This window comes from Pituophis catenifer, unplaced genomic scaffold (assembly GCF_029215685.1).
Source record: "Pituophis catenifer annectens isolate HBS135680 unplaced genomic scaffold, rPitCat1.0.hap2 SCAF_1, whole genome shotgun sequence".
Lineage (NCBI taxonomy): Eukaryota > Metazoa > Chordata > Lepidosauria > Squamata > Colubridae > Pituophis > Pituophis catenifer.
In genome coordinates this window covers 318,917,324-318,940,726 of record NW_027256881.1, presented here as the reverse complement: position 1 = coordinate 318,940,726, position 23,403 = coordinate 318,917,324, and the positions used below count along the sequence as shown (strand labels likewise).

Sequence of the window (23,403 nt, the reverse complement as noted above, 5' to 3'; positions counted from 1 at the left end):
CTATCTATCAAGTTAAATTAGAATTCAGTGGCATAGGGACTAATCTCAAGGTTTTCTTACACTGCATTTATCCGTTTTACAGAAATGGAATTTGCATATGACCTATCAATTAAAGTCTTCAAAAGTCATTGATGGTTTTGTAATAAATTAGTAACACAAGAGATTTATTGTGTCATAAGCCTTAATAGACCTACTTTCTTGTATGCATGAAATATTCTTAATTAGTATATTTTTTTTAAAGCATGGCAAAAAGACCTTGATATATGTTGATATTGCCACATTTTTAAAACTCCCAAGTCTATACAAGAATACCACCCATTCATAATAGTTATTATTTTATTGTACTAATTGAGAAAATCAATTAAAAGTATCACATTTGAAGATTCTTGGATGACTTTCATTAATACAAACACATACATAGAATAAAGACATCAAAGTCCAAATAGCAAATTTGGGGATTAAAATAAATGTTGCTTGATGTTTGTAGGAAATGAAATTGTTGAGGATGCAAGAGGAAGAAATGATGTTAGTAACAGATAATAATGGAAATGTTGAGACTTCTAAAAAATTCAATCCAGATGTGTTTAACAATCCAGTGGAACCCTCAAAAGAGCTTCCTAAAATGTGCTTTGAAAAGGCAGAGGTAAAGAATCTGCTACTTTATATATAAACTGGAATTTTTTACTTGCCTTATTTGCTGCATTCTGAACCAAATCTCTATTTTTGCCACTCATTACAGGCGATATAGTTTCTGTGCATTTGCTGGGAGGGAAAAACCACTCCTGTAATCCTGCTTTCAGATCTGCAGATGTATTGGTTTAGGACTACCCATCTAAAAGGACTACCCATACTTGTACTGGGCAGTTACTAATCCTCTTATGGTTGCAACACATGGCCAACTGTATGCTGTTTTCAAATTACTAATAGCTGGGGAACAATAGTAGAAAGAAATTTATTATTATTATTAGGGTTCATCGTAGTCAGCCAGATATTCAGATTGGGTTTGGCATTTTTGTCTACCCATCGAGTCCTTTCCAAGGAACTGGGATAGGCAGATCTGGATGTTTGATGGTGTTACAGATATCATCACAGGATGTAAACTGTTCCCAGTAAAGCTGCCTTTTGCAATTAACTGATGGCGAATTTGTCCCTGCCTATGGTGTTCAAATGGTACCCCGGTTGTTTTTGGGATTGCACCCAAGACCCCTATTACTATTGGTACTACCTTTGCTTGTTTGGGATCTTCTTGCTGCAACTCTCCAGGTGGTCCACTGTTTTCTTCAGCTTCTTTGCATAGGTGGCATTTGCTATCTGTTGCTGTCTTCTCAATTCTGGCTTTGTATGTATTTGTTCTTAGGCAGAATTAGTCCCTCAGTCTCCTCCTTCTCTTCTTCCTCCACCCCAGGGAAATCTGGTTTACCATTGTGAGAAACAGAATATTAAACTTTGGTCTAGCCCAATATGGCTTGGTTTGTGTTTTTGTAATATCTAAGAAGTATAGTATGAGTCATATTGACCAATGTTTGACTTAGGGTCAGGTGTATTTCTGGAGAGGATCTGTCAAAAACATTATGCTGCCAGGCGTGGCCGCATAATTGAAGCTCCCTCCTATTTTGTTTGTGTCACCCACATAAAAGGGACCAAGGCTTCAATCTCACAGTTGGAGTTGCCATCTTGACTTTTAAACCTTCCCTGCAGAAGTTTCTGCTAAAGTTTCTAGGCTCTTGTCAGGCTTTTGTCATCCAGGAACAACAATCCAGAGTTCAGTTCTTTATTTGCTTACATACAATAGACAGAGCACTTATATTTCCTGGGCTATTGCTTACCTATTTGGCTTGGTCAGCTTGATTCAAGCCCACTTTGGGGAGTTCTAAAATTCAGTTACCCAGAATACAGGCTTGCATAGACTTCTAATAGTATCTTATTGGAAAATGCTTTCCAAAGCTTTCTTGTTAGGCTAAGCCCAAAAACAACATGGAACAATCCATCTACAGTAGTGGCCAAAATTATGGAAACCTTTTGGGAAAAGTGTATTTTCTAAAACTATCTAATAACACTGCTTTTTTTGGAAGTAGTACCATAAAATTATATATCAAAGGAAAGATAATTTAATCAAGAATGTAATGCAATAACTTTTATGAAGGACTTGCTATTAGAATAGTAGTTACAGTATAAAGAAGAAAAGTGAAACACGTAGAAAAAATGAGATATACAAAAATTATCACATCAGTTAATACTTAGTTGGGTAACCTTTGCAATGAATTAAGGCCTTACAACATCTTCCCATGGAGTGAACCAGGTCTTTTAGTCCTGCAGCTGTTATAATGTGAAACCAAGATTGAATGATTGCTTCTATTAACTGGGTGTTATTGTGAGTCACTTCCAAGTACCAAGTTTCTTTAGTCGGCTCCATAGATTTTCAATTGGGTTAAGGTTTGGGCTATTCCCAGGCTATTCCAGCTGTAAAATATGATTATCTTGAAACTCCCCCAAAAAAGTGGTGTTATTAGCCATCAAACCCAAAAATACACTTTTCCCAAAAGGTTTCCACAACTTTGGCCACTACTGTAGAGTTCAGGACTTTATTTGTTTACATGCAGTGGAAGAAATCTTGCCAAACTAAATCCTTACTTCTCTTACCCTGGGAGATTTTAGGGAGTGGCTGTCCGAACTCTTACTTGTCTCCAATCCAGGTCTGGGTTGGGCTGTCTCTTGTCTCCCCCCCAAGCCTTCAGGAATATGTGCCCACCTGCTGGGAAATGGCTGCCTCACTGTAATCCATCACCCTAGCTCCCCTTCCATAGACACCATCTCTCACAGCTTTTTCCAACATTTGCATACAGTGTATGGATATTCATGACTTAATTTTTTTTTTAAAAAAATATCAACTATAATCTCTCTTCCTGTAACTGAAGTCCATTATTTCATATTCTGCAGTGAGTGAGAATGGAGTGAGTGAGAGATAGGAGGTCTTGACCTTATTCTGAGAGATATCCTTTTAAGTATTTGAAGGGTGTCATCTTATTCTCCCTCATCTATCTTTTCTGAAGGATAAGCATACCCAGTTCCTTCAATCCCTCTTCATAACAGTTTCTATTCTCCTACCATCTTCATTGCCCCTAGTTGAACATTTTTCAATTTTCTCTGAATCCTCCCTAAAGTAAGTAGCTAGAACTTGATGCAGTACTTGATGTGGAGGTCTGATCAAAAAAGAATATAATGGGATGATTTCACCATTTAGAAATGGTACTTCTGTTTACGAAACTTAAAATTGAATTTACCTTTTTTGCAGCTATATCTCGTGCTATATTATCTATGTCTTATATTTATCTTTTCCATTTTCTAGTTTTTAAGAGGATCAGATTCATAAAGAAAATTTTTAATGCAGTCCTATAAGAGAATGAATTACAGAAATGTACACAATCCTGAAATGTATACATCTTCCCATAATTGTTTGTATTTTGATAATGATCATTGGGATTATTCCAGCTCCAGAAAAAAGATTTTTTGTATGCAGTCAATATAAGTTTACAGAAAGTTCAGACAGTAAGTTTTCCATCTTCCACCTGAAGTCTCTTAACAATTGAGTAATAGGAAAAGATGAACCACAGGCCTTTTGATGATGGTGGATACATGGTAAGACTACATGATGTTTTTTTCCTATGATTTTTCTTCCTAGATTGCTCCTATTAGCCTTCAGACAGATCCATGTACACCAGATGAGTTCTTCTCAGAAGATGAGGACAAGCTAAACTTTGAAAAAGCTCACAAGGAACTTGAAACAATTGTTCTAAAAGCTGTGCATCTTGTAGGCCAAAATACAATTCCTGAAGAACCACATTCAAAATACGAAGTGAGTTAATCCATGATACCACTGCTTAATAAGCAGCCTGAAGGGCAGAATACTGTGGTTGTCATACATGAAAAACAAAAATGGATACTATGTGAGCTTTAAAATACATGTTAAGGATGTTTCCAGGCAGAAGTTAAAAAAAAAAAAGTATGCTCTACCAGTGTTCCTTTTATGATAGCTTGAGCTCTGTCAACATTTTAGAGGTTTAATGGATTCTTTAAATCTTGTAAATGCTTAAGGCATCCATTTTACCTGCTAAAACCAACTCCCAAAACAAGTTTGGCCCTGTGTATTTTTGGAATGAGGTCCTCAAAATATTATGCAAAATGTGGTGCAGTATTTGAATTGATGGGAATTGTACATCTCTGACATAAATAATCTGGACTGTGAAAAACACCAAAGTGATGTCTCCAAATCAAGTCTGAAAGCACATTTTTCAGTTAACACATTTTATTAAAAGGCATAAGCCTTTGTGAGCTGCAACTCCTGCATTGGCTGGAAAAGATATTACTAGACCCCTGATTTTTTGCTGCCATAGATTAACCACCTGTTAACAAAAAACAGCAACCTTATGTTTATTAACAGTTACAATTTAGAAACCACAGTTAATATTGATATAAAGTCTTCCTTATCTGTAAAATTTTAAATTGTCTAAATCATCATAGCGTTAATCATCTCTAGTTCATATGTATAGATACCGCTGTACCCAAATAATATAATGTATTACTTGTATCTTTTTTTTAAAAAAGGAACAGCAGTGCCTGTCCCTTCCCTATTTTCCTTCTGCTTTCGATTGTAAAGTAATTGAAATATTGTAAAGTAAATGAAATAATTGATTCTATTCCACTCCACTCCACTCCACTCCACCCACCCCACCCCACCCCACCCCACCCCACCCTACCCTACCCTACCCTACCCTACCCTACCCTACCCTACTCTAATTTCCTGCCTAAGCAGGGGTTTGGACTAGAAGACTTCGAAGGTCCCTTCCAACTGTGTTATTCTATTCTATTCTAAATATGATGGCATGTCCCCTAGGGATGCAGCTTCTTGGTAGGAAGCTGCAACTAATATTTGTAAACAAACAAATATACATGAGTGTTTAACTTAGGAATCCAGTAGCCACACCTGCTGGTCTTATCTAGTGAGGGCTGTGGGACTGAGATCAGCACACGGCAGAATGGAGATACTTGTAATTTCCCTATGCAGTGCCCCAGAGTTATATCAAAGATCTAATAGGAAGGGATAGTAACAGGGCTTCAAACTAATGAGACCAGAGAACCTAGGAAAGATACACAAACCAGGTCTGTGATGGGCCCTATCTTCATGTTAGGGCTACAAAAGCTACTCAGTGTTTCTCAACCTTGGCAACTTTAAAAAAGTAAGAGCCTTGGTAGTACAGTGGTCTAAGGCACCCTGTTATTAAGCTGGTTATTAAGACCAGCTGCCTGCAATTACTGCAGGTTCGAATCTCGCCAAGGCTCAGGGTTGACTCAGCCTTCCATCCTTTCTAAGGTAGGTAAATTGAGGACCCAGTTGTGGGGGCAATAAGCTGACTTTGTATAAATATACAAAAGGATGAAGGCTATCGCTGAGCACATTGTAAGCCGCCCTGAGTCTCCGGAGAAGGGCGGCATATAAATCAAATTAAAAAATTAAAAATTAAAAATAAAAATTAAAAATTAAAAAAAAAATGTGTGGACTTCAACTCCCAGAATTCCCCAAGCCAGCATGAATGCAGTGAATGCACATTAGATGAGCTGTTCTTGTACTGTCAGTGGTTTCAAGCATGTTATTTCAAATGCTGTCCTTCCATGTCCAGCAAATCTTCTTTTAAGCTATAATTCTATTGGAATGGGGAGGACCCTTATATCACCTTGCATGCATCTACTTTGGGGCGTGGGGGGGGGAGGTTGCTGTTTTGATTATCATTCTGCAATTTTATGTCATTTTCTTCCAGGAGGCTTTTAGCATCTTGGATACTAACATTCTTAGCAAGTTTTTGAAAGCAGCAGAACAACTGAAAAGCATTTTATCGGCTCATGAAAAGGCACTGGTGGAGGAAAGGAGCAAAGATGTTTGTGAGAGATGGGAGGTGAGAAAATGTGCTTGGAAATAGATATTTTAATCAAGAAGAAGCCACTTGATCATTTAATATTTACATGAAATGTTTGCAGGATATTTTTTTTTTTTGCTGCAGCATGAATGATATAATGGTGAGAATTATTAGCTTCATCCAAAGAGACCTAGGCTGAAGACATGTCTCAATAAATTAGTTCCACTAAGTAATGATGGACAAGTTACTATTATGTGGTTACCAGAACTTTCTCCATATTTACAGTAACTGTATAGAACAGCTGTGGGGGGGCAGAAAGAGAGGTGAACTGGGCTGCATGACTGGCATGGTGGCCCCATGACTGGCCGGCTCGGATACACGTACACAGCTTGACTTGTGTGAGAGGTGCGCATGCACACAAATGCCTGCCAGCCTGCTGCTTGCGCAAGTTGAGTTGCATGTGCACGCATGCCGGCCAGCGACTTGCGTGGCCCAGTTCTGAATAGACCATGATACGGTAGTGGGCTGTGGCCCAGGGGTTGGGGACCCCTGGTATAGAGGATGTGAGTCTGTTGCACATCTAGACCTAGATTCAAAATCTTGTGGCTCTCCATTACTACTACAGCTTCTTCATTTGGGGATTTTGGCTGGTATCAAGAATACATAATGCATTCTTTTTGCTGATCTTGTGCAAGGATTTTGATGTACATTGCCAGGAGATTCATTGAAAGCGTGTGTACGTTCATGCATCATGTAAAAATGGGCTGATATATACTTGGCAGAAGTTTAAGACAGAGCCTTTTCAGTGACTGCATCCAAATTTTTTTTATTTATTAAATTTTTGTGCTGCCCATCTCCCCTGCAAAATGACTCTGGGTGGCTTACAGGTTATTACAAATTTTACAAAATTCCATGAAGGATTTCTCCCTTTGTGTTATGAAATAGACAGTGAGCTCTTAGGATCCAATCTGGGTCAGTCACCGGAAACAGAGGTTTAGTCTTCCAACTAAACTCATGCTGGAGCCCATCCTCAGGGAACTCATCTCTACCAGAATGAGCTCTCTCTGCTAATTTATTTTCTATTCTATATTTTCATCTGTATTTTTCATATAATCATGTTTTAACTTGCTTCCATTTTCAACAAAATTGTAAATGGAGTTGACTGGGGTGGGTTCTACTTACCTTTACTATTGGTTTGCAACAGGATCGCGTGCACGTGTTTGCTTCGCTTGCGCACGCACCAAGCTTCTGTGCAGATTGCCTATGATGACATCTAGGGCAATGGGCGGAGCCTCCCGCTAGTTTTACTACCAGTTCTTGTGAACCAGTCCAACCCGGGGGCAACCCACCACTGGAGTGACATATTAACAGTTTATAAATGTTGGATAAATATGGCATATGATATGGTTGTATTAATAGATTGCTATAGTTCTCAATGTTTTATTTGTTCACTTAGTTTTCAATGTTAATCACTATAGACCAGTGATGGCTAACCTTTTTGCCATCGCGTGCCAGGGAGCGGGGCGGGGGAGGTTTGCATGCACTCATGCCCACACCCATAATTCTATGCGCCCCGCCCTGTGCATGCATGCGCAACCCCCTCCCACCCCCGCTCCTGACATGCGACGGCCAGGTAGGCCCATTTTTCTTTCTTACCTGGCTCCAGATCCCCTGTATGCATCTGGGGAGGGTGAAAACAGCCCCCCCCGGAGGCCTGAAATGGCACATTTCCCAACTTCCAGTTTGACAGGAAGTGACTTTTTTGCTGTCCTCAGCCTTCAGACCCTCTCTAGGAGGGACAGCAAAAATTTTTTTCACCCTCTCCAGATGCATAGAGGGGATCTGAAGCCAGGTGAGAAAGAAAAATGGGCCTTCTCCCCCCCCCAGGCCCTCTGGAAGCAGGAAACAGCCTGTTTCCCTACTTCTGGTGGGCCCAGAAGGCCTGAAAATCAGCTGGCCAGTGTGCACATGTGCGCATGTGCATCGGAGCTGAGCTGGCATGCCCACTGATATGGCTACGCGTGCCACAGGTTCGCCATCACGGCTATAGACATTTGTAATGAAGGAAAGTGCCTAAATATACAAACAAATATGTAGAGGAGTATTTTGTGAACCCTTCTATATTCTCTCTCTTATCTACATATCCTCTGGATGAACTTTAATCTTTTAATTACAACTTTTATGTTTATTTTACTGTTAACTGCCTTGAGTGGAAACTCAGGAAGATTGTAATGAACAGACACATAGCTTGCAGGGTTATTCTGAAGCTAAAATGTTATTCTGATTTTAGAACAAGATTTTGATTTGAAATACTTCCCTTGGTGCTTAAAATGAATGTTTGGATTTGGCCATCTCTTTTGCAGGCTGCTCGCTGTGAAATCATGTCCTATATTCACCTGAAATTGAAAATTGAAAGAGAGAAGTTCAATAAGACTTTTTCAAACCTTAATAAGCAGATAAATAAAGAGAAGAAACTGCTCAATGCTGGGAAAACCAAAGGACTTATTGAGGAGCACGAGGTACCATATAAAACTGGCATTCTCTTTTGTTTCTCAGACATTTTTTATTATTATTATTTTACAAGCCACCATGTAATGGGTCAGAATTACAATTATGGTTCCCCGATATCTCAATGCCACAAGAGATTTTCTTTCACTCTGTTTCCTGACATCATTGTCACTGGGAGAGGCCAAGAACGCAAACTGGAATTGTCCGCTGGGAAACAATGTAAAACTGAATGATGCTGTAATATAACGATGCAATGATGTGTTTACTAAGATGGTTCGCTGCATGTCCCAAACTGAAATAATTATAATCTACTAGTTCAGTAGAATCTATGTACCTGAGCTGAAAGTGTGCATATATGCTGCCTGTCTATAGTAAGCAAGGATTTTTTAAAAAATCCAACATGGTACCTGTGAGGTAAATTACTGGTGAACAGTAACTGGATAAATATTCTGATCTTTTTAGTTCTTTCTCTGCTATTTGGCTGTCCAGTGCTTTGGACTTCCCTCCCCCCTGCAAAAAAAGTGCCTTGGAGCATGTCCCTTTTTTGAAGTGTGGCAGACAGATGTTATATTTGCCCTGTTGCATACTCCAAGGCAGAGGTCTCCAACCTTGGCAACTTTAAGGCTGGAGGATTTCAACTCTCAGAACTCCCCCGCCAGCTGGCGGGGGAGTTCTGGGAGTTGAAGTCCTCTAGGCTTAAAGTTGCCAAGGTTGGAGATTCCTGCTCAAAGGCACCTTTGGATATTGAATTTGTAGCACCATATTGTCTGGTTATTTAATGGAGCAAAGAGCTCAACTTCATATCAACAATGACAATTGAATATCTTAACAGGTCGGCCCTCTGGCTTATGAATTTCAGACATTCCTTATCCATAGTGTTACCATAGCCATGATGCTTCAAGAATATGATTGATTAGGTTACGTTTAAATGTGTTTGTGGGACTGCCATTAAGAGTTTTATGGGACTAGTGCAGATGGTTTCAATTGTCAGTTAATAAGGACTTGGAGAACTCAAGATGGGTGTATCTGCATTTCTGTATCCATTTAGGCCTTCTTTTCTCAGCAAGGTAGCCTGGGTGAGCTTAACACTTGTTTACAAGCTTTGAAAACGATGAGTGACAAAATAACCAAAGTGGAAAAGGAGTCCAAAATAAAGCTGCCAATTGCAGAATATGAGCAAAAGAAAAAAGAACTTCAAAAATGCGCAGCAACTATTTACAATGAGCTGGTATCTAGAACTGGCGATGACCATTCATCTGAGAAAGGGTGGGTATTTTCAATAATCAGTGTAGAACTGTGGCATGGGGGCACTTATAGTTGGTTTAGCATCAAATAAAATTGCTTTTGTGAGAGATTCTTAACTATTTCACACCTTTGACTGTCCCTCATTTCATGGCTGGAGTAATGGATTTCATTATTCTGTAAATTAAAACCAGACATTTTGCAAAAAGTTAGTGTGGTAAGCTATTTTGAGGAAGAAGCTTATAACTTACCATTATGTGTAAATTAGCCCTGAAATTAAAGTACTTTTTCTGAAAGGGGGACATTGGGGGAAGCAAAAAAAGACTAAGAACAGCAGTGGGGTGATTTTATGTCACCAGCTCCAACCATTTTTTACATGCATTACAGTATCACATGTGTCCAAAAAGGACAGAACTTATAGTACAATGTTGTAATTTTGTTTTCATCATTGCAATGAAAATAGTAAGTCTCCGCAGATGCTATTGTTTGTGATATATGTATAGAACATGTTGCATTTTAATTCCAAGGAAGAGCCAGGGTGGAGATGAGAGGGAAGAAGACAAGAAATGAAGTTTGGGAAACTTTGAATTATTTTCTCAGTAACATTAAATAGAATTGGGATGGTGCTTTTCTTTTCTTTTTTCAGTGTTAAGATGTATTTTTCATTGCTTTGCCCTGATGTTATTTCATTTTAAAATTCAGAGAGTTTACACCTGCGTCAGTCAATGAAGAGAAGGTATCATCTCAGAATCCTGAAGCTGAAAAGGTAAGACTCACATTTTAATCTTCATGTAGATCAGCCTTCCCTAATCCAAAACTGAGTTTGGAGAGTTGTATTTCAACTGGTTGATGAAGACTGATGTATGCAGATAAACATCTGTAGATCAATGCCTATTTGTTATTATGTGACAACCTGAAAAATAGTCTTACATGGATCACAGAGCCACATAGTAGAAACCTGAAATTCATAAGATGCTGTAGAATTTGCCCTTCTTTGCACAAGATTTTTCTCCACTGGTGATTATAAGGCCTGTTTAGTATACCATAACATTCATGCTATTAATTCATTAATACCTTTTGATATCAAGACTTTTAATACAAATTGTTATTCTATAATAAGCAGCTACCCTGCATCCTCCTCAGATACAAACACTCTGTTGCATCGCTTCTACATCATCACCTACTGACTTTTATCTTGAGTTCTAATTCCTTGGGCTTCCAAAATGGAGCTGGTTAAGCCATTCTTTTTCAATCTTAGCCACTTGAAGTCCACACATCTTCAAGTTGCCAAGATTGAAAAATACTGGGCGTAGGTTGTAGGTCTCTTCTGCCTGAAAGTTCTATCTTACTGACAAAGATGTTTTGCTTGGACACTTCAGACCTGTTGGATAGCACATGGATACAGCTGGATATGGGGACAGTGAATGGAGTGAGAAGGCAGTGAAAGTCAGAGACATGCCTACAGGTTCAACACCATTACCTCATAGCATTATGATTCAGATGACATAAGTTGCAGTGAAATTTTATCCTTTGCATGCGAAGTCCGCTGCACCAAGGCCTTTCAAATAATGGTTTTCCTGTATTGCAACTTTTTAAAAGAAGCAGAAAAAAGTTATAATCCTTCCTGAAATCAGGCATAAGTTATTCCCTTGACAGCCTCGGAAATCCATGTCTGGATAAAACTAATTTAAAAATACCTTGGAAGTTCCCATTAGTATTAACAAAAAAACAAAACAAAACAAAACAAAACAAAAAAAACACCCCACTGATAATAGTTTTGAATAAAAATATATAGCCAAATTTACTTATTCTGCATAGTCATGTATTTATTCTGTCTAAAAGAAATTGTGAGGAATAGTATTTGCCACTTTCATAATTCTGACTGGTAAACCAGGGAACAAATCTCAGATGCTTATTTGAAAATTCAGATTGATTTAAAAACTGCCTTCTATAAACATTTTAGATCTGTATTCTGTAAAACATGAATTTTCTAATCAGAGCACATTTTACTATTTTACCATTCCTAATATAAGGAAAAAATTACTGTGATAAGGACATTTGGCTTTAGATATGGCTGAATGCAGCCTTTATGCATATGGAAAGTTCCTCTTTATCAACACGAATGGGAAAACATAAATGTTTAATGTCCCAATTTTTCACATAAAATGTCCTGAATTAGGATAAAATAAATCTGTGAAATAATTTTCCTTGTGGCTTTATAACCTTCAGTCTTTTTAAGCGAAGTCTTTAATTTTGGGGGTGAGATTTCTTTTATATGGAAAATTAACAGTCTCATTCCATTGAATCTACATAATTATTTTATGGATATTATATATTACAATTATTTAACTATTTTGGTTATATTTTTAGGATTCAGAAGATGTTTCTTGTATAAATTTGGAACCAGAAAAAGAATTTCAAAATGGCAGACACCATGCAGAAAAGTTGGAAAGTGATGGAGACGTGGCCTTAAAAAAATTAAAAGAAAGGTATATTTCACTGTTAAATATTGAATGACAAGAAATGGTATTTGCCAGAAATATCTGGAATAAAGTTGCAAACCTCTTTTTTAAAAAATAAAGCTGAATCTTCAAACTGGTTTACCTTGTTTTAATCTGTCAGATTCCAGTCCTAGAATTATTATAAAAAGTAACATAAAATGCATTTTCCTCAATTTTTTCTCTTTGGACTAGTCTGAATAATTATTTTAGATTTCACAATCATTTGGTCTTGAAATAGGCTAGGGCTGTTCCAATTGAGTGAAGTGCCTTGCTTTGTCCCCCTTTAAGAAATCTCCAGTGTTCCTTCCTCAACCTCAGAAATCAGATCTCTCCTGGTTGGATTTGCTTACTTGCATGCTGAACATTTAATTTAAGAATTTGCTTCTTTTTGTGCATGGTTTTTGTGGCCTCTGGCCAGAAAATAAACTTAAACATAAAAAAAACCCCATTCATTTAGGATATACAAGTAAGAAGATTATTATATAAATCAAGATGGCTGATAGAAGAAATGAGAAAGTAAAGCAATAGGAAACAAACGGTTGTATTATTTCATGAAGATGAGGAGAAGGCAGCATTAGAAGGAACTGAAATCTTGTGTTCATGTCCAATTTTGCATAATATTACTAATAATATCATGTTTTCTCTTAGCTATGACATAGCAAGACATAATCTGAAGCTTCACCTAAAGAACATCAGGGACACTATAACTCCGTCTTTAATTGATGATGTGAGAAACATTTCTTCCCTTCAGAAGAAATTGCAAATACTGGAAGTAAGTGTTCAGATGGTTTCCTAAATTGTCTATTAAGTCAGGGTTCCTCAGACATTTAGCACAAGTGACTATGTTTGGAATTTTGAGAGAATATAATGGACGTGTTCATGAAATGGTTATTAGGTCAGGTGGAGCCAGTTACAAAATACCTGTAAACCAGAGGACAAACAGCCTACGTACGATACAACTACCTCCATTTAAGTTTCTGACAATGACTCAGGGGCCACAGAGAGACCCAGTAGCAGTGTTAATATAAGATTCTGCTTGAGGCTGATGCTTTGGTTTATATCCTGTTATTAACTTCATCTATTTTAAAAAAAGATTAAACTGGTAAGACAGGAAGTTTGACTGATGCCAAAGAATGTCACAATGCAATTTGCTACATACAAGCACAAAACATTATCTTGGGGTATTATGTATCATTCATTAGGTTCCTATGCAGAGAAATTGACAAATGAATTAATTTTAATAATTAAATTATTAAATTTAAACTAATTGATTTTAATTATTAAATTAATTAAATTATTAATATTCCAATTAGAATTTATGTGAATGTATTATAATCAATAGATGAACTGGTTGTGCTTTGTCTCAGTTAACACACTATGGTAAACTGTGGAAAAAGGCATAGTTGAACATTATTTCTGTTTTTGTGTTTATAAATCTGACTGTTATTTCAAAAATTATAGGACACCATTAATATTTAAACATTTTATTTCAGGCTTTAGATAGCAAAGGTGATTCTTCCTGGAAGCTGTTTGATTCTTTGGCTTCACAGTTAGTGAAGTTCTCATGTGAGATGGACTTGGAAGATTTGCACAAAGAATGGGATGAGCTTCAGTTTGCTTTAGATAAAAGGTACAGTTGGCAAATTAAAATTTGAAGAAGCAGTGGGCTAATTGACTGGACATAAGGGAAGCACACATAGATTTTGTCTTCAAAAAATCAGTGATGCCCTGTTCTGAACCAGTCTGACTTATCAGATGGTGTGAGAGATGGGGAAAGTTAGTTCATCTTACAGATTGCCTCTTAAGTATTCAGCTGTTCATGTGAAGAGGGGATGGCTTGTACTCCTTATGGACTGAGACCACAGAAAGTGAGAAGAAGTTATAATGTGCAATCTGGATTGATTTCTAGGAAGGTCTCAATTTTTTTTTATTAAAAAGTTTTATCAAATATTACAACAATTTTTCTCCATCCCTCCTCCCCCCTTCTCTCCTCCACCCACCACCCATCCCCCATCTTCCCTCTCCCTCCCACCCCCCTCCCCCCACCCCGGACTTCCCAAAGCAAATATAGGGTATAACATTTAACAAACATAAACTAAAATATGCTAACTTTCTGTAGGCTCTTAATTCCCTCTTGCTCTTTAACTCCCCTTTCAACTAACAAAGCATAATTGAAAAAGAAAAAGTTGATTTCATTCATAAGCTATTTGAAGCTTTTTAGTCCGATATTTGTTTTGAATATAGTCAATCCATCTTCTCCATTCCGATATATATCTTTCATTTGGATGGTCCTTCAAATACACTGAAATTTTGGCCATCTCTGCTAAGTTCACTACTTTTAGTGTCCATTCTTCAATAGTAGGCAAGTCTTCCTTCTTCCAATACTGCGCCACCAAAAGTGTGGCTGCTGTTATTAAATTTAAAATCATCTTAGTCTCTATAACAGTACAATCTGTAATGATACCTAACAAGAAGAACTGTGGAGTAAATTTTATCTTCTTTTTGAGAATATTTTGAATAATCCACCATATTTTTATCCAAAATGCCTTAATTTTTTTACATGTCCACCATATATGATAATACGTGGCATCATCGCATTCACATCTCCAACACTTGGGTTGCACACTTGGATACATACAGGCTAGCTTTTTAGGATCTAGATACCATCCATAAAACATTTTATAAAAATTCTCTCTTAAGTTTTGGGCTTGCGTAAACTTCACATTTCTAACTCATATTTTTCCCCACGTTTCCATCATTATTGGTTCTTCAATATTTTGTGCCCACTTTATCATACAGTCCTTAACTAACTCCGTTTCTGAATCTATTTCTACCAATGCATTATACAACCTTTTTATATGCATTTGACTTTGATCTCTAATCTGTTTTACCAAGTTCTCCTCATTTTGCAAAATACCAATTTTCTGATCTTCTCTCCATCTAGCTTGCAACTGTACATATTGAAACCATGTTTGAATTATCCTTTCTTCTCTTAGTTGATTCAAAGATTTTAGTTGTAGTATACCTCTTTCCTTGTTAAGAAGCTCTTTGTATGTAATCACATCTTGTTCTTGCTCTACACTTATATTCTCTATCGCGTGTCTGGGTATTGCCCACATTGGTAACTTCTTGTTTAATTTATACTTATACTTTTTCCAGACACGCAATAAAGCATTCCTTAATATGTGACTTTTAAAAGTCTTATCCACTTTCTTATCATATATCTTTTATTTTCTTGTCTGCTGGGTTCAATATCAAAGCTTGTTCTTTTTTTTTAAATTTCCTCTTCTAAATCTTCCTTTTTTTCCTGTTTACGTCTATGTTTATTATTCAAATATATCAAAATACCTCTCATATATGCTTTACTTGCATCCCAAACCATTTCCATAGATGTACCCTTATGCATATTTATAATAAAAAATTATTTCATAAATTTTTTGCATTCTTTTACATTTTCCTCATATCTAAACAGATTTTCATTTAACCTCCAAGACCTCTTAAATCCCATTCCATACTCAAATTCCATCCAAACTGGACTATGATCCGTTAAAACTCTTGGGCAGATCTTCGTCTTCTTCACCCTAGAAAAAAGATCATTAGTAATTAATATGAAATCAATCCTAGAGAAAGACTGATGTCTATCAGAGAAAAAAGTAAAGTCTTTTTCTTCAGAGTTCCACTCTCTCCAGATATCTCTCAACTCCATATCATCCATCATTTAAAAAAACGATTTTGGCAATCTAGCACGCGTTGAGATATTTTGCAAGAGCCCCTTCTTATCTTTTTTAGTGTCCAAAACTCCATTCCAATCGCCCAATAAAATGCATGATTTGTAATCCCATTGTAGTAACTTGGAATGTAAAAGTTTATAAAAGTTTTCCTGTTGTTGGTTTGGTGCATATACTCCAATTAAAAGTATTTTTTCTCCTTTTATTAAAAGTTCAATTGCTATAAATCTTCCTTGATCATCTGCTTCAATTAATTGGGCAATTAAGTCTTTTTTTAGGTATATAACTATACCATTCTTCTTCTCAGGAGCAGATGCAACAAAATGTATACCTAACCTTGCATTTATTAAATATTTTTGATCTTTACTTCTAATATGAGTCTCTTGTAAACAGATTACATCATTTTTAAACTGTTTCAAATAATGAAATATTTTTCTCCTCTTTTGTGGTGAATTTAAGCCATTAACATTCCAAGTCAGAAATCTAGTTGCCATTCCTGGCCGCCTGAAGCTTTTGGAGCATCTGCTGGAAATCTCCATGCATTTTACTTTTTGGTCTTGCTCCTCCCACTGCTTCTGTTTTTGTAGTTTCTTGAGTCATCTGTAGTTGCTGCAGTCTTAATTCTTCTTGATGCTTGGCTGCCGCTCGGGTCTGTCTTTGATCCTTAGGTTCTTCTATTTTGTCAAACACCTCCAAAGCTTGAGCAGTAGTTGAAAGTTGTATTAAAACTTCTTGAGTAATCAAAGGTCCCCTTTGGGCCTGTGCCAGCGATTCTTCCTTCTCCCCCTTTCTTGCCCCCTCTGCTTCCGTCTTCCTTCTAGCTTCTGGGGACTGTGGGCATCCAGCCTTTAGTACATTGGTGTAAAAATCTCTTGCCTTCCACACTGAGTTAAGACAATATCTTTCTCCTGAATAGTTCACCACTAGTCCAGCTGGAACCTCCCATCTGTACTGTATCTGATGGTTTCTCAGTTCTTCCACCAGAAAGGCATAATCTCTTCTGGCTCTCAACATTTTGGGGGGGATTTCTTTCAGTATTAAAACCTCCTGCCCCTGCACTTGAAGTTTGTTTTTAAGGGTGACATGTAAGATTTCATTGCGTATTCTCCTTGTAAAATAAACTACAATGTCTCTTGGTAGATGTTTCTGTCTGGCAACCCATGAATTGACATGATAAATTTTGTCAATTTGCCATTCAAGATTTGCTTTTTGATCTCCCATTATCTGTGCAAATGCTTCTGAAAAAATCTCTCTCAAATTCTCTTGCTTATTTTCTTTGAGGCCTCTTATTCTCAAAGCAAATTCCATATCTCTATATTGTATCATTATCACATCGGCCTCAGCTCTTTCCATCTTATTCTGGACCTCTCCCATTTTATTTTCCAAGTTCTCATTAGACTGCTTAATTTCTTCCACTTTTTCATCTATTGCTTCAATATGGCCTGCCAGACCTTGAACTGCCATGATAATATCTTCTCTAATTTCTTGTTTTCGTTTTTGAATAATCTCTTTAATTTGAACTATCTCCTCAGCAACATCTCGAATTTTATCCTCAAACACCGAAGTAATTTTTTTTTTTTGTAACAGAGGCTTGTATTTTAAGGGCTTCCTGCAACATTTCAAGTGTTAATATTGGTGGTTCCGTTGGAACCGAGAGAGATTGCAATTTAGACGTTTGAGCTGGCGAGCTCCCAGCACTTTTGGGGACAATAGTCTTTATTTGTTTTGAAGCCATTTTTAGTTTCCAATTTGAATTTATTCAGCAGCCAGAACAACAAATCCACCAAATCCAAAAATTCCCAGTCTTTAAATAATATCAATCCTTTTTTAAAAAAATCACTGCTGTAGTCTTTTTAGCCTTTAATCTTCTTCTTCTTCTTCTTCTTTTTTTTAAGCAAAAATCTCTAATTTTGAACAGAGGCTACCAGTGCTAAACGAAACTTTCCTTTTTAACTTTCGCTTTCACGTCCCATTAAAGCTCAGTCGCCATCTTGGTTTCACTTTCTCCCCTTAATGAGTCAGAAGGAAGTAATACACATTTGGAGTTAAAGTTCAGTATTTGCAAATCTGATCTCTCCTGAGTTTGCTCAGCCTGCTTCCGAATGATGTTTATTCCAAGCGTTGTTTGCAGCGGTGGTCGCAGCGTCTTCTGCTTAAAGCAGAAACGTCCCGGATCCGGGGCTCTGTCGGGCTTCCAGGGAGCTCTCACCCTTCGAGCCCCAGAATTGTTCCTGGGGCTCCTTGGGGAGCTCTACCTACGCCCGTCTGCTCTCTTCCTTCCCTTTTCCCGGGAAGAAAGTTTTCAAGCTGCTAGACAGCTGATTTGCTCTGTTCTAGCGGCTTTACGAGATTGCGGAGCTGGTGCTCGCAAAAGGAGTGTCTTCGGTGCCTGCGGTGCCACCGGAAGTCAAAGGTCTCAATTTTTTAAAAAAGAAAAATCATACTCATCTAGCCTTGAAAGGGAACAACAGAGATTCTCAAAAAATGAAGATAACAAAGATGTGCTTAAGTTGCCGCATCACTATGAACTTCTAAGGGAAGTTGTTGTAACTGATATCAAACATATCAGATTAGATATCAAGGTTCCAAGTAATACATTCCATTCAATAAGAATTCCGAGGCAGTCCATTTTCTCAAAGAACATTTTATTGGGACATATCAAATTGGCACGTTCCTGTTGAAACACTGGCTCTATGTTCCCACCGGTTTTTCACCCAATTAAAAGTAAAATTCCTCCCAGAGTCTCCAGTCACATGGTCCAATCAGCATACAGTCCAGTTGCTAGGGGATCTCAGTCTCCACCTTTCAAAATTTTAGTCAAAATTTTACAAAGCCTGCTGATCCTCAAAAGCTAAGACCTATGAGCTTTAATGAAAAAGCCAAAAACAGAAATCCTTGGGTGTAAACCACTTTCTATGTTCATAGAGTTGTGTCAAGAACTACTCTGTCCTTATATATTGTACAACATGTGGAGACATTTTCTTAAGTGATGTCCTGTTCATTTTGCCCTTGCTCCCCTGCAGGATGGAATCTTTAAAGGCTGCTTTGGCCCTTGTTATGCCAATAGAAAATGAGTGGGTCTTACTCTGCAGATCAGAAGAACAGCTTTGTAAAAGAGACATTCCACGTTGTGTGATGAGTAAAACTGATCTTCTGTACAAGAAATTGAAGGTTTGTACTGATTATGTCAAAATTTTCTTTGGAATTCAAAGCACACCTAGCCATCTTCAATAGGTTAGCACCAGATTCTTCTAGAGCATTATCTACTCTGTTTTCCCAAAAATAAGACATCCTCTGATAATAAGTCCAATCGGGCTTTTGCGCACTTGCGCTAAAATAAGCCTCCCCCCCCAAAAAAATAAGCCCTCCCTGAAAATATTTAAACACAGAGCTGGAAATCAGGTAAGATGGCAAGAGGAGCCCCATCTTGTTCCACTCGCCCCAAAATAATAAGACTTCCTCGAAAATAAGGCCAAGTGCTTATTTCAGGGTTCAAAAAAATATAAGACAGGGTCTTATTTTCAGGGAAGCACGGTATATTTACAGAAATCCTAAGTGCAAAATTGCAAAAAGAAATTTTCAGAAAAGAACTTGGAAGCAGAACTGTTGAAGCCTCTTCTTTTCTCAGTTCAATTTCCCAATCTCAGCCACTTTCCTCTGAGGGAATGTGTTAGAGAGGTTCTGAGTCTTTCTTACTTTGTATTTTCTGAATAGTTTTTATCCCAGAGCTATAATTGCACTCAACAATGAACTAAAGGGCCACCATCAGTGAGCTGTTGGACAGCATTACTTGGTCTGTTGTGTGGATGTTTGGGTGGTTCAGTGGCGGGGAATTTCTGGTGGGTCGGGGTGTGTTTGGGGATTCTTATGTGTGTTGGGCCTGGTCTTTGGGTGTTAAATGAATTTTATTGTATGGGTATACTGTGTATATACATACAATGACAATAAAGTTAAACTTGTTAAAGTTAAATTTAATTATGCTATAATTTTTATTATGGCCCAAAAACTTCTTTAAGTGCTTTCCTCCAAATCTGTTTATTCCCCTAGAAAAATAAATGTGTCTGCTTATCATTTTTCATCTACAAAAGTAGATGTGGTGCTTAGGAATATAAGAAACTATAATACTTTATATCAAGTTGACCTGTTGGTCCATCAACATTGACCAGTAATAGCTTTTTAGACTATCAGGCAGAATTTTTTCCAGCCTTACTTAGAGAAGTCAGATTTTCAACCTCTGCCTTTCTAAATAAAAGTATGCGGCCTAACATTTTGCTATAGAGCCATCTCTCATTCCTCAGATTTATTAAGTATAATAGCATTGTAGTTAATAATATGCATAAAACATAGTTTCCCTGATCCTATCATTCTTTCTTTTAGAAAATTCAGGCATCTATATCAAATTGTATTGAACAATGCAACAGCCAAGAACAAAAGAGCCCTGCAGGATGGACAATTGACCAAAGAGATCGGCAAGCCATTGGTTTAATGATCAGCGAGTATAAAATACGGTTAGAAGAAATGAGTCAAAAGATTCAAGCCATTGAAACAGTTTTACAAGATTTTGAAAGTTTTCTGGCTTCCCTGAGACATATTCAATGTTCTATGGATGCCTCTACGTCGCTGAGCTGGTCTCCACAGTCAATGCAGGAGGTTTCTCACATGGAGAAAGAGGCCAAATCTCTAGATGAGAAATTGAAGCAACTTCATATCTATTTGGTAGAAGCTGAAAGCGGTGAAAAAAAGATGAGCTGTGAAGAGTTGGTAGCAGCTTTACTTGTAAAGGAATACCCCTCTATTGGTTCTGAAGCCACTCAGAATCAAAAGACTGAAGAATTTTCCTTGAGGAATAATGAGTTATTTAAAAATCTTCAAGATATATATGATTCAATCAATGTGATAGGCTTGAGGGACCCAACAATTCCAGCTATTTCGCAAAGGTGAGAAAACTTTTTTTCACTAATTCTTAGATCTTATGTTTGGGAATTGTGGAAGTTGAAGCCCTTCTTGAAACTGGAATAATGATAAAATACAACATAATAAATCTGAAAGGTTTATTTTTCAGGAGGCAGCTGGACTTTCGTGTTTTTCTTTGAAGACATTTCGCTTCTCATCCAAGAAGCTTCTTCAGCTCTAACAAGAAAGTCCAGTTGCCTCCTGAAAAAGCACCTTTGGGACAACCATTACCTGGATGACTGAGAATATCCATAGACATAATAAATCAAAGTATTTTAAAATAAAGAATATCAAAATAGTCACAGTGAAATTATAAGGTATCAATCTATTTTTTTCTCTTGATAATATAGGTTGAAGTTGCTTGATGAACTGTGGAAGAAGTTGGATCGCTGTGCTCCAGAAATGAAAGCTTTGAATGAAATTAGTCAATTTTCCCAGTTGCCAAAAGCCCAGGAGAATGAAGTCAGTCAGCAGTGGAGATTTACCCAGGACCTATGGAAGAAGACTAAACTTGCCATTACTGAAAAGTAGGTCACAATTCTATATATGTGTCTCCAAGGAAGTACTGGAATTCAATAAAACTTACTTCTGAATAGATTTCATTAGGACTGTACTATATACTATATATATGCTGTTCTGCTATATTTCATGCAGCTGTAGACTGAGATTTTACCCATCTTCACACATTGCAATAAATTAGAGATAAATGATCACTCATGCTGGAACACATAACTTCCCTTTTATATCTCCTTTAATTGGAAGTTAAAGAACTCATGAAAATTTGTTTATGTTTATCAAAATTATTACAATTATTGTAACAATATTACAATTATTATTACAAACAATTCAGTTATCGGAAGCCAAGAACAAGCCATATTTTCTGGTTGTGGGAAAAATCAACTGTGTAGGAAACACTCTATGTTGGTAAGGAAGTAGGATGTCATGGAATTAAAAATTTTCACTATGGAAAAATGAAAACTCCTCCTCCTTGCATTCTAACTGGAAGAGTTCAAGAAGGGATCTCCTACTTTGATATTCTGACATGGCCATTCTTATCCTCTCCTTGCTCACTTTGTATATTTGTTTTTATAATATTTATTTTAATTATGGACTGTTACATTTTTATATGTGTTGTTTTCATATTTGTGGTTTTACTTGATTATTGTATGTTGTCCAGAGTCACTTTTAGAGAGATGAGCAGCTATAAAAATTTGATTAATAAATACAATGTAAGTATTCTGCTGCCAGTGATGTATACAAATAGTCCTCATTTAGTGACTATCTGGTTTAGTAACCATTTGCAGTTATAACTGTGATGAAAAAAAAAAACACTTTATAATCTATTCTCACCATTAGGATTTTTACAGACCTGTAAGCTGAAGTAAGATCATAAGCACAGTTGTGTGTTCATTTAACAACCGCCTTGCATAATGACCAAGTTGCTAGTCCCAATTGTAGACATAGATAGTCTCTTTTTCTCTTTACATGGTCAGTTATCTTCATAATAAACTGATGGCAATTATCATATGCATCTATCATAACTAGAACAGCAGCTTAGGAGTGGGCGATGCAAAAGTAGAAATCAGTTAAAACTCCTCTCCTTATGTAGTATGATTCTAATTTTAATTTTCCTCTAAGATGGTATATGAAAATATGAAAGAATATTCCTGCATGTAATCCCTAGTTTAGTCCTAAAGGGCACTAATTTTCTTCCTCCTTTTTGTGAAAGTTTAGTTACTTTGGAGTTGAATGGCCATACTGGATTCCTTGACATGTTCATAATCATTCAAAAATAAGGTTCTTTAATTTTAGGCAGGTTTGTAAATGTCTTCAATTTTCTTTTGGCTTTGTTCCCTTCTATAGGCGTGAGTATTGTAAAAGCACAATGGAACTCTTGAAGCAATATCAAAGCTGCAAAACCTGTTTGACTAGCATTATTCTGAAGCAAGAAAATGCCCTATCACAGCAAGCCTCTTACATGGGAAAAGAAAACCTGCAGAAGATAATTGCTAAGGTGAAGTTTTAGAGAATTTTTGTACATAGGAAACTATTTCTCTGTTCTGAGCAAATGAACAACACCATGTAGCATTCGGTGATGGGCATGGGGGCACAATGCATTGACAATGCATTGACAACTGGAAGGCTTTCATTTAAAACAAAGACCTAGCAATTAGTCATAAGTATTTTTCCTCCTTCACTGTTGATCACTGCTTTAATGTTTTAAGTATATCATCAGTTATATACTGCTTAGGTACAGTATATCATCAGTTGACACAAAGATCTAATCCAGGGGCAACAAACGCAAGTCCTGTGGGTCAGATCTGGCCCATGGGGTGCTTAAATCTGGCCTGCAGGGCTGCTCTGGAAACAGTGAAGGACCGACCCCCGGTGCCTCTGCCAGCAAAAACGGAGTTTGTGAAGGCAGCACACAGCCTTCCCAACCTCTGTTTTCACTGACAGAGGGTTGCATGAGACTGTTCCAACCAAAAACAGAGCTTGCAGGAGTCACTTACGCCCCGCCCCGAGCTCCGTTTTGCTGACAGAGGGTCGCAGGAGGCCATT

General features: G+C 37.2%; 1 protein-coding gene across 1 annotated transcript in view; it reads left to right on the top strand.

Annotated features, from left to right (window-relative positions):
* SYNE2 (spectrin repeat containing nuclear envelope protein 2) overlaps positions 1 to 23,403 on the top strand; it is a 206,446-nt gene that overhangs the window by 38,754 nt on the left and 144,289 nt on the right. The window contains exons 17-29 of the mRNA XM_070942446.1: positions 515 to 643; positions 3,680 to 3,853; positions 5,814 to 5,948; positions 8,273 to 8,428; positions 9,466 to 9,683; positions 10,362 to 10,425; positions 12,030 to 12,148; positions 12,809 to 12,932; positions 13,654 to 13,790; positions 18,912 to 19,059; positions 20,266 to 20,825; positions 21,192 to 21,368; positions 22,705 to 22,855. Coding sequence (XP_070798547.1) covers positions 515 to 643; positions 3,680 to 3,853; positions 5,814 to 5,948; positions 8,273 to 8,428; positions 9,466 to 9,683; positions 10,362 to 10,425; positions 12,030 to 12,148; positions 12,809 to 12,932; positions 13,654 to 13,790; positions 18,912 to 19,059; positions 20,266 to 20,825; positions 21,192 to 21,368; positions 22,705 to 22,855 — 2,292 coding nt within the window. The remainder of the gene's footprint in view (positions 1 to 514; positions 644 to 3,679; positions 3,854 to 5,813; positions 5,949 to 8,272; positions 8,429 to 9,465; positions 9,684 to 10,361; positions 10,426 to 12,029; positions 12,149 to 12,808; positions 12,933 to 13,653; positions 13,791 to 18,911; positions 19,060 to 20,265; positions 20,826 to 21,191; positions 21,369 to 22,704; positions 22,856 to 23,403) is intronic.